General features: G+C 38.0%; 2 protein-coding genes across 6 annotated transcripts; both read left to right on the plus strand.

Moving 5' to 3' along the window:
- The first annotated feature begins 201 nt into the window (after positions 1-201).
- Positions 202-7970, plus strand: LOC133731611 (rhodanese-like/PpiC domain-containing protein 12, chloroplastic). Of its 5 annotated transcripts, none has more exons than XR_009856732.1 (9): positions 202-497; positions 1998-2114; positions 2404-2495; positions 3003-3103; positions 3217-3327; positions 4186-4294; positions 4849-4899; positions 7441-7687; positions 7833-7967. XR_009856732.1 is itself a non-coding variant. In XM_062158983.1 (9 exons), exons 1-8 carry the CDS (start codon positions 278-280, stop codon positions 7624-7626), a joined length of 987 nt encoding a protein of 328 aa, XP_062014967.1. In that variant the 5' UTR covers positions 202-277; the 3' UTR covers positions 7627-7667; positions 7833-7970. The 5 variants fall into 5 exon arrangements, 4 of the variants coding, with proteins under 4 accessions (XP_062014967.1, XP_062014965.1, XP_062014969.1 ...); XM_062158983.1 differs by having other exon boundaries at positions 7441-7667; positions 7833-7970; XM_062158985.1 differs by lacking the exon at positions 7833-7967 and adding an exon at positions 7150-7249 and having other exon boundaries at positions 204-497; positions 7441-7581.
- LOC133731610 (calcium-dependent protein kinase 34) lies at positions 7949-10777 on the plus strand. Its single transcript, XM_062158980.1, has 8 exons — positions 7949-8651; positions 8798-8941; positions 9042-9194; positions 9288-9403; positions 9554-9721; positions 9806-9933; positions 10023-10122; positions 10210-10777. Exons 1-8 carry the CDS (start codon positions 7949-7951, stop codon positions 10303-10305), a joined length of 1608 nt encoding a protein of 535 aa, XP_062014964.1. The 3' UTR covers positions 10306-10777.
- Positions 10778-11895: the final 1118 nt, after the last annotated feature.

The raw sequence follows: 11895 nt of genomic DNA on the forward strand, positions 1-11895 counted from the left end.
GAGGGTAAAATGGTATTAAAAAAAAAAAAAAAACAAAAAAAAAATCTTAATGGGGTATTAGGGAAGACCTCCTTAGAGTGTTTTGGGTAAGAGGGAATTAAAAAAACTTAGTGGGGTAAGTAGGAAAAAAATCTCTAAAAATGGTGTAAACGGACAAAAACCCAAAAGAAAAAGTTTTCTTTCTTTTGACACCCTAAACAGCGACTACAGCTAGAGAATTCCCCTAACATAACAGAAACACACTCTTTAGGTCGATCAATTTGGAAGGCAAGACAACATGTTATCTCGTCTGACACCAATAGCGCCTCCAGCTTTCAGTGCTCTTAGACTCTCTCTCACTTCCACTCTCAACCTCTCGACTCCTTTAAACCTTCACAAAATCTCTACTTGTTCTGCACTTTATCGTCTCTCCCAGACCTTCAAACCCACTTCGTCCTTTTTGAGCGCCAACCGGGTTCTTCTGCGTGTCATGGGAAGTCCAGGTCCCAAGGGTTCAGGTAACCAAACCCCCCTTCATATTTTGTATTTGTTTGTTGGTTTTTAATCTTCGATGTTTGCTTCTTGAATTAAGCCGAAGAAACTAGGAGCAGGAATGAAATTTCTATGTGTCTTATGTCATGGCTAAGACTAAGCTAAAATGCCCACCTCCTTGGAATCCACAGTTTGATTTAGAGAACAAAATTAACTTGGTGGACCTTTGTAATGTCCCATGAGGATATGAGATTGTTTATGACCCCATTGAGACCACAACTTTCCATTTCAGAGAACTAGAGAAGAATACTAACAAGTGAAAAGAAGATAAAAGAAAGTTAACATTGTGTTGTTTTTGAGGAACTAAAGAGAAAATAAAGTACAGTTATAAAAAGTTATCCTGAGAGCCAATTCTTTTCTATTCAATCGCACATATTTTGTGATAATTTAGGGAAAAATTATTGTGGTTTCTCCCACATTACCTTTTAGGCCAATTGATCCTACTGCGGTAATGGAAATTGGTCAGCTGACTTTTTTTTTTTTGGCAATTTGAATTGGTCAACTGACTGATTGGGTCTCCTCACGAAACTGAATTTTGAAATAAACTAGTTAATTAGATGGTCCAATGAGGAATGGATTGATCCCTTCAGAGTTATCGAGAAGTGAGAACTTGCCACTTCAAGAAATGTGTCTTTCACATTTTCATTGACAGTCAACCCTAAGTACTGTGGTGTAGATTAATCCTAGTCTTCCATCCTGTCGTTCCATGTATTATCACAAGAAGTCTAGTAGCTAACAACAATTGCTTTGCTAGTGTAGGGCAGTAGAAGAAAAGTTAGTGTGATGCTTTTGGTGGCCATGAGTGTAGCTAGTAGGAAAAACTTATAAATGTCGTAAACGAAAAATTGCATCAGCTAGCACCTTCATTACATGATAAGTCAATTTCATCTGAACACCCTAAATCATAGTACAGCTTGAGGTTTTGTAGGCTCAAATTATTAACTGGAACTCAGCCTTGTGCATGCTAAGCCTACACCTTGGGCTTGGCTTATTTGATATATTCAGTTGTCATGTATCCTCAATCTAATGAGTCTATAAGTTGACAACCTTATTGTTGGGGAGTATCTAGCAACGCTGTCCCTTATCCGTGTCATCCATGTTTTAGGTCCTCCTTCAGGTATCACATCTGCAATAATCAACTAAATTGGAAATTGTTTATTCTATTGATTGGTTATTAGAAACATTATATTTTCCCATTTATTTGATTACAATTACCATGCCAAACAATCTCCAATTTGGGGTATTTTTGCTGCGGATGAGACCACATTGTAGCGTAGGCGCCATTATTGGGACTCTCTCTCTCCCCCTCACTCTCACGAATACTCCCTAATAAGTTGTGGGCATCATCTACACACACACTCTCTCTCTCTCTCTCTCTCTCTCTCACTCTAACACAATCACACTCACAGTATTAAATTACAATTATATTTCCTTTTGTTGAAGACTTCTAAATATGTTCCTTTCAGCTTCATTTAGTGCTGAAAGTAGCTCTGGCGATGGAAGGGAGATATTGGTCCAGCACTTACTTGTTAAAGAAGACAATCTTAAGCTTCTGTTAGATCTTCAGCAGAGAGTTTCACGAGGTCAGATCTCATGCTGTTATTTCAGAATTAATAGGATTTTATTTTATTTTTCTTTGAAATTTTGAAACATTTTTTTATTGAATTTTGTGGTTCCATAAATCATGATGGGTGGTGGACAATTTATGCAATTTCTTTTGTATAAGTATTCTCTTCATATATAAAGTTCTTGTTTACTGTAAAAAAAAAAAAAATCAATCATAATGGCAAAATGTCTAATTTATAATTCACATTCTCTTTTAAAATTTGATATTTACTGCGGTGCTGGTCTCGTGCTATTTGTTACATTCAGGTGAAGACCTCAGTGATCTTGCTGCAGAGTACTCGATATGTCCATCCAAAGAAGAAGGGGGAATGCTGGGGTGGGTGAGAAAGGGGCAAATGGTATGTTCATGAGTTTATGTGCATGAATCTTTCTAAAGCATTTGGGACACTTATCTTTACTTTCTTGTGTAATTGTGGTTCTCGAGTCTTTGTTATATATAGTAATTGCCATCGGATTCAGCAATTTTTTTTCCCCAGCTTGGAAATATCCAGTTCTTCCATATTTCTGTCTAGCTCAGCTGTGATATGTCTTCATAGGTTATCTAGTTTTTTTGTAAGGTAGTGCTCATTTTACAGACTGGAACCCAATGAGATGAATATTACAAAGAAACCATGATATATTTGTCAACTATTACCACACTGGAATATTCTAGTTGCTTAATGGATTATTGTTGTTTAGCATAAAGTAGATGTTTGAATCATTTTTGTATCATGTGAAGATGAAATGAATGGCAGTGAAAAGGTTGATATGGAAAAAACTTAAGTATTAGTTTTTGCTAGATTGCTAGATTTTTTGTTTCTGGCACCAATATACTTTGATAGATATCTGATGGAAACATGTCCCAGGTACCTGAATTTGAGGAGGCTGCATTTAGTGCATCTTTAAACAAAGTTGTTAGGTGTAAAACAAAATTTGGATGGCATTTATTGCAAGTACTGTCAGAGAGGTATGCAATAGAATTTGTCTCGTACTGAATATCTTACTTGACAATTCAGGCCCGGTGCTGACTCACACTTTACTATATTAATCTGGTTTTATACTTGCATTATATGCTGTTAGGGAGGAATCAGTACTTCAAAACATTCAATGCAAGGAGCTTCACGTGAAAATGCAAGATCCCAGTTTCTTAGATGAGGCACAGTTGATTGATGTTCGAGAACCTGAAGAAGTGTACTCATCTTTTATTCCTGCCCTTGCTGTCTAGATTTAAAAAAAAAAAAAAAATTCTTTTAAAAGATTTTTCTGATTTTAAATCTCTTAAATCACAGTTTTTTCAAGTATTGGCATGGTTTTGTTGGGTGTGTTAAAATAATTATGATCATATTATAGTGATGATTTCAATTTGAAAGTTAGTAATTGATGAGAAAGCTATGGACATTTAGTTTGTGAGGTATCATATAAGAAATTTGAGCTGCAATGAGATTAAGAATGCTTAAACGATATCCGACCGAAACTCCAACCGAAACTGTGTAGCAATGAGAAAATCTTGGTTTGGGGTAAACTGAAAAAAAATTGCAGTTAATTTGTGGCATCTATGATACTTTACTCAATCTGAGGAAATTCCATGTATGCATATTATTGCGTAGTGACTGATGAGCTGGTGCATCATGTTCTCCACACAATTCAATTCCTAGAGATTTGGCACTTTGTTTTCCCTTAACAATAAGGAGTGAGTGCTACACTCCAGTTGGTGTTTTAATTCTCTTGCTGTTCGAGGTGTTATTTTAGAAAACATTGCTGTAGTGATGTCTGAATCAGGAGTCTTAGAATATAACATTCAAGCTCTGGCACGAGAATATTATCTCGTATATATATTTATATTTGTATATATTGATTAAAACCCGACCAAATTTAATTTTTTTTTTTCATTAGATTTAAATGAAGAAAAAGTTGAGTAACACATGGACCAACTCCTTGTAATTTTTTTTCTCGATACAACTCTCTAGCTTTTTGGTACTGGTCAGCATGTGTCTCTACCTTGTATTGGCTACTATTTCAGTATTTCTTCAAGCCCCCTTTGTTTGACAGGGCCCAAGCTTCTTTATCGGGTTTCCAGGTCCTTCCCCTTCGACAATTTGGAAGCTGGGGACCTGACATAACCACGAAGTTCGATCCTCAAAAGGATACTTATGTTATGGTAGGTGCAAACTTTTGTGTTTTAAGGGTTTCTTTTCTTATATTATTAGAAGCCTAGTTTTGCTCATAATAATATTTTTATGTGTTGAAGTTAATGGAACCACATTATTGTTTGTCAAAATTGAATAAGAAAGAATTGAATTATGCTGATACTTTAACTCATCTGGGTCCAGTTTCCCAATTTTGGTAAGTGGCTAGTAGTAAGTTTCAGTTTTTAGTAACAAAGAAAAAAGGAAGTGAGTTGGGAAAAAGTGAGTTGGGTAAAGAACTGCCATCTTGGGTTTTATAAGTGATCGTCTTTGTTTGTACCACTATGTTGATAATGCGTCCTCTTGAGTTGTACTAGTTGTTGGACTAGAGCTATCAATTAGCCTTTCGGTTAAATATTTTATAAAACATATTTGTCCTATTTCTGTTGTCGCATTGATTATTGATATATGGAACTTCAGTAGTAGGTTTTGTTTGAACAAAAGGGGCAAACTTCCTGTGTTGTATCACCTTATTCTTATGTATCGCTTACTGCTTGTTACTGACATTTCATGTTTCAAAATGCAGTGTCACCATGGTATGCGATCTTTACAGGTTGCCCAGTGGTTGCAGACGCAGGTAGAGCCCTCTCTGCTACGTTAATTTACTCTTAACTGGTTTCTGAACAACTGAAAATTTAAACAAAACTATAACATCCTATAAAAGTTAATACAAATCCATTTCTCTATTTTAGTGTTGTCAAATTGAATTGAGCTGTATCATTAGCATTTATGCAAATATATTATTCCCATAATTTCTTTCTGGGCTCCTGTAGTGATCATCTTAAATGCGTTTAATTTTTCACTACCATAGTGCATGCGACGTTGTCTTTAAGGAGAGAATGGTCTATTATTGACATTTGAGCCAAAGTTAAAAGGAAGTGTTAAACAGATTCAAGTAACTGGTTTTCCAAATAACTGAAAATTTAAAGAAAACTAAACATCCTGTAAAAGTTAGTACAAGTCCATTTCTCTATAGTGGTGGTGTCAAATTTAAATGAGCTGCATTATTAGCATTTATGCAAATATATCTTTCCCATAATTTCTGGGCTCCTGTAGTGATCATCTTAAATGTGTTTGATTTTTCACTACCATGGTGCATATGACGTTGTCTTTAGGGAGCGAACGGTCTATTATTGACATTTGAGCCAAAGTTAAAAGGCAGTGTTAAACCGGTTCAAAGTACTTGTTACCATTTAATAGTAGCTCTCATAAAACCTATCTGTTAAAATGCCAAATGAGTCGGATGTAATGAATTTCAGTTCCACCTTTCAGAAATTGCTGAAAAGTATACATCAGTCCTTTATATGGGAACTTATTTGTTCATGTAAAGTAGTGAAAATTTCATGACATGGAACAAGGAAATTAGGTTTGTATTTTTCTCAGTGTGATGTACAGAATTAGCATTTTTTGGTTCTTTGGCAAGTTTCGTATGATCGTAAAGAATACAGTCACAAAGTAATTTAGGGCTGAATAATTTTTTAATTTAACTCATTACTTCATTAGTTTAAAGTGAAAAGGTGCATATTTTCAAATTTTTTAAATGTATGGAGTGAAAAGGTATGTATTGAAGAATTTGGTAGTTGAGGGGTCCTTCCTTTATAATGTGTTTTCTAGTAGTGCAATAATTGGAATTCTAATTTAATTTATTAATGTCTTTTGCGGAAGTTTTTTTGGAGAGATGGAAGCTAGTTGGGTACTTGGGTTAAAGGATAGAATAGTAGATAGCTAAAACTTTGTGGGGTTGTATGACAATCTTCTGGGTTATTTGGATGGAGTATAATAGAATTTTTTTTAATTAGGATTATAAGGTGCAGTATGGAAGATGTGTATTTTTGGTCAGCGTTTCAGGCATTAGTTTCTTTTGATTATAGGGATTACTCTCTTTTATGAAGTTGGACATGCTAAATGCTGTGAAGTAATGCTTGTCTTTGTTCTTGAGTTTTCCTTGCTTGCTCTGAAGGTTGTAGAGATCATTGATATTTATGTATATAGAAGACCTTTGGAGTAGAAGGTTAATGTGCGAAAAAAAGAACCAACCTTTCATACACTTTTCATATTATAGCCGTAGACCCAGGCCATACTCACTATATTAAAGCCCAACAGATGTACAATTGTAGGGTTTCACCTACACCTAGGTAGCCCCCCTATTATATTTCTATTCATGTTCATTTGGATGAAGAACAATTTATTGCAAGTAGATGAACTCAGTTGTTAGCTTTAAAAATTCAAAGAATGACAACCGGTCCCTTGGGGTGGTTATTTTGCACTGGGCGGGTTTGCGAGGTCAAACTGGGCAGAGGGATACTCAGTGGTATCACCCTCTCACCCAAAGAACTAGGTCAGGGTTTCTTCAGGTTCAGTAAAGATTAAGAATGGATAAAGACATGGGATGATTGTAGAAGTTGGTTATGATATTTTTGTCAGATGTCTCTCTGTCACTGGTCCTTGCCCTATCCCTGCTAGGCCATACTTTGTTCATAATAATAATGAAACCATTCTTTTTTGTTTCTGTATAGGTTCTCCATGGAGGACAATGAGATATGCTAGGAAAATAAACTCTTGTTTCTGTATAGGTTCTCCATGGAGGACAATGAGATATGCTAGGAAAATAAACTCGTCAACCCACTTCATTAACCTTGTCTTTTTTTCTTTAAACTATATATGCATACCGTTCTAGGAAAAATCCCTATATCGGATACATTTGCATGCCACATTGTTCAATATCAGTTTGGAGTCGGGGGACTTCTTATTTTCATCATTACATTAACTATAATTTCTGCTTTGTAAGATTTTTTGTTTGCTGGTTACAACTTTTGCAATGGTTCAGGGTTTCAAGAGAGTCTTCAATGTCGCTGGGGGAATTCATGAATATGCTCGAACGGTTGATCAAACAATTCCCACTTACTGATATCGTCCGGATTAGAGATGTGCTTCCCGTCACTTTAAGACCATTCAATTTATTATTATTATTATTATTATTATTTTTTATTATTTTTTATATATATTTTTATATTTTATTTTTTTGTGTTTGTGTTTGTGTGTATATGGGAGCTACTTTAATATATGACCAAAATGAAAAAGTACTAGTTTAACATGCATTTGTTTTCATTGTTTTTAGAACGAACGCATTGTGGCATGCTGGCGCACAAGACCTAACAGTCAATTTTCCAATGGACGACAAAAGCAGCTGCATATTATTAACAGCAAAGCAGGGTTATTTATAATTTTAGCACAGCAGTGGATATATGGTCATGCCGAAAGCAAATGGAGTTATGACATGATTAAGCTAACAGACTGCCGGTAACCGTTTTGTTTTTCCCGTAAAAAGTTGGGAAATCGAAAGGGGTAAAGACTGTTTCAAACAGGTGGCTTTCTAAGTTTTGAATTAATTAAACTACCAAAAACTCCTACAATCCCTCATTATCGGTCCTCTGTAATATCCTGCTCAGTCCAAGCTGTAACCTACGTAATTGCATGCCTCTAATCTCCCTCTCTTTCTTTTGTCTCCAGCAACCTTTTTTTCCCTCAGCCCCCAAAACCCAACATTGCCTGCCCCATAGCTTGGCCACACGTGAATCTGAGAGATCTCTCTCTTGCTCTCTCTCTTTCTCTCTCGCTCTTCCAACATGGGCAACTGTTGCTCTCAACGCAACACCGAGGATGCCCCCAACGATGTAAAGGGAGACAACAATGGTGGCCTGGATAACAATGCCGATGTGACAAACAATTCTTCAGGCAACCATAATCCAGCCCCCCAGGGTCACAAGGCTCCTCCTGCATCCCCTCCACCTGGGGGAAAGCCTGCGAAAACAGGGCCTATTGGACCTGTTCTAGGGAGGCCAATGGAGGATGTGCGTTCGACCTACGCTATCGGAAAGGAGCTGGGGCGGGGACAGTTTGGGGTGACGCACCTGTGCACACATAAACAGACGGGAGAGCAGTTTGCGTGCAAAACCATTGCCAAACGCAAGCTGGTGAATAAGGAAGACATAGAGGACGTGAGGAGGGAGGTTCAAATCATGCACCATTTGACAGGACAACTAAACATCGTGGAACTCAAGGGAGCTTATGAGGATAAGCAGTCCGTTCACCTGGTGATGGAGCTGTGTGCCGGTGGGGAGCTTTTTGACCGAATCATCTCTAAGGGGCATTACACGGAGCGTGCTGCAGCTGCCTTGTTAAGGACCATTGTTCAGATCGTGCACACCTGCCATTCCATGGGCGTCATCCATAGGGATCTCAAGCCTGAGAATTTCCTTCTGCTCAACAAAGATGAGAACTCTCCACTCAAGGCTACTGATTTCGGTCTATCAGTCTTTTACAAACAAGGTAATTTTATACAATCATTTATAATAAAAACCTAGCTAGCTTCTTCTTTCTCCACAAGTACACGGTGTATGTAGACATTGTGGGTACTAACATACGTTAGAAATTTAGAAGAAAAGTAATAATGTAATATGATTGTGATTTCATAGGAGAGGTGTTCAAGGATATTGTTGGCAGCGCATATTACATAGCACCAGAGGTGTTGAAGAGGAGATATGGACCAGAAGTCGATATATGGAGTGTTGGAGTCATGCTATACATTCTTTTGAGTGGTGTTCCTCCTTTCTGGGCAGGTACATACACACCCACACACTAATTTACTAATTAATTAGCATAACCTTCTGGACCGATGAGTTATTTTATTGACCTGGAATATTAATAACCGACGGACAGAATCGGAACATGGGATATTCAACGCAATATTACGTGGTCACCTCGACTTTTCAAGCGACCCATGGCCTGCAATATCAGCTCAAGCAAAGGATCTTGTGAGGAAGATGTTGAATTCAGATCCCAAGCAGAGATTGACAGCCTTCCAAGTTCTAAGTAGTACTCCTATCCTATATGTGTATGTATATATTATCCAACTTAACATGGCTGATTAATGGTTATATATGTACGTGCGTGTGTGTCACTCAGGTCATCCATGGATCAAGGAGGATGGTGAAGCACCAGATGTTCCTCTCGACAATGCTGTGCTCAGCAGGCTCAAACAGTTCAAAGCAATGAATCAGTTTAAGAAAGTTGCACTTCGGGTATAGACCGATCGTTGGTCATTTTAATGAAATTAATCTCAACTATATGTGCATGAATTAATGGGCATGCATGATCGAACTAGTTGTTTGTTGTTCCATTCAATCTCTAATTAGAAAATTAATAAAGCGATTGATATGCGTTGATTCCAGGTTATCGCCGGTTGCTTATCAGAGGAAGAAATCATGGGATTGAAAGAGATGTTCAAGAGCATAGATACAGACAACAGTGGGACTATCACACTTGAAGAGCTCAAGCAAGGTCTTGCTAAGCAAGGCACCAAGTTATCTGAACACGAAGCTAAACAACTAATGGAAGCTGTAAGTAACACTTCCATTCATCTCTCTCTCTCTCTTCATTTTATTTTATTAACTTTATTTCTTTTCATTTGAAATTAAAAAAAGGCCGATGCTGATGGGAACGGAACCATAGACTATGATGAGTTCATCACAGCAACGATGCACTTGAACAGAATGGATAGAGAAGAGCATCTCTACACTGCCTTCCAGCACTTCGATAAAGATAGCAGCGGGTAATTACATATCATCGACCATGTCTTGAAATTTATTAAAAGCAATGACATTATAAAATGAAAGTAATAAACCAACCATGTGAATTCAGGTTTATCACGACTGAAGAGCTAGAGTCAGCCCTCCGCGAATACGGGATGCATGATGGAAGGGACATAAGGGAAATCATTGCTGAAGTCGACTCTGATAATGTAAGTAATTAGTACGTAAAGCAGTTGCTTTTCGCTCATTTCGGAGGATCGATCAAACAATATATGAATTGACTAATTGTGATGCAGGACGGTCGAATCAACTACGATGAATTTGTGGCAATGATGAGAAAAGGAAACCCAGAACCAAACCTGAAAAAGCGGCGGGACGATGTATTTGTTTGATCAATGAACGGAATGGAAAGAAAAAAAAGGCAGTTACAGTGAATTTTTCTTATCCATGCAAGGACATCATCATGTATCTAAGAAAGGTAGCTGTGGACAGTGGATACGGGAATGCTCGATCATGATCTCCATGTACAGTAAAATATGTATGGAAAAACAGAAGCGAAGAAAATTTGAGAATGGGAATGTGTTAAGCTAGTTGGGGCGGCGAGGGTTTTGAGGGGGAGGGGGAGGGGGAGGGGGTTAAAGTACGTACATACATCCTAAGTTTAAACTGCATGTATGGTGTCTGGTGTGGTCAAAATATATTAATTTAGGTCCTTCTCCTTTTGTCTTTTTCACCAGACTCAAACATATGACGTCATGGCTAACTAATGGTTAGGATCAATTTGTCCGTACGTGTTTTACTAATGTGCATCTCTTTGTATGCTACTTTCTTCTTTTTGGATTAAGATTCTCTAAAGTTACTTCTCTGCACTTCTTGTAAATTTCATAAAATCCGATCCACGTACTAATAAAATCCGATCCACGTACTAATAAAATCCGATGGTTTAGAACAATGCCACATCATCTGGAATAAAAATTTGGCTTTTCCTTAACAACTGACGACAACTCCTGCCGTTAGTAGTCTTCTCTCTTTGATTCATATCCGAATTTACCAACTCCTTCTGTTAAGCAATGATTTTCTTGACCTATCGCTGGGATCTGACCAAGAAGGCAGACCAAATTTGTTCAAGCATGTTTGATGTGGTGGAGTTAACCCAAATTTGTTTGGGTCTGTACATACCTCCAATAATATGGAGTATTTACTACGTCACCAAGCATAAGTAACACCCACTTTGGGACATCCACAAGACATGGCAAGGCCCAACCGAGACGTACATCGTGTAGCCCTATGTTCAGGCTACGCGGCGGTATCCGGAAGTCGCAAATCCGCCACCGGGAAGCCACCTTCCCGCCCTTGCCAACATGCCTCCATAACATAGCTTTCTGCATGTTAAATAGACTAGAATAGTGTGGTTTCTTGTCCCACATCGAAGAACAAGTAAAGGAGAAGCATTCCTTCACCTATAAAAGGAATGCCTCCTCCCACTTAAATTCCATTCCACATTCATCCATCCCATTACATACTTTGTAATCTTGTTAGGCCGCAAGGCTCGACACACTAGTATAAGCTTTCAAGTGGACGTAGTCTCCCGCTCATGCGGAGGCGAACCACTATACATCTTGTGTCAAATCTCTCTCTCTGTCTCTCTCTCTTTACTTATCGTTAATTAGATCCCCAACGGATCCAAGCATTAACATTTGGCGCCGTCTGTGGGAAGCCGACACGCAAAGGCTTCGTCACCTACCACTAGCTTTGGCCGATCAACGCTCGTTCAACATCAAATCGGGGCCGGTCAACGCCCGGTTGGTCAACGCCTAGAGGAGTTTGTCACACTTGGTCAACGCTCAGCATGACTGGTCAACGCCGGTCAAGGGTTAGTCAACGCCCAACCCATGAAAGTCAACACTAGCACCAAAAAAAAAAAAAAAAAAAAAAAAAAAACAATTTTCTTGGCGGCAAATTTCTCTGGACACCTAGAGATT

The sequence above is a fragment of the Rosa rugosa genome, chromosome 2 (genome assembly GCF_958449725.1).
Source record: "Rosa rugosa chromosome 2, drRosRugo1.1, whole genome shotgun sequence".
Lineage (NCBI taxonomy): Eukaryota > Viridiplantae > Streptophyta > Magnoliopsida > Rosales > Rosaceae > Rosa > Rosa rugosa.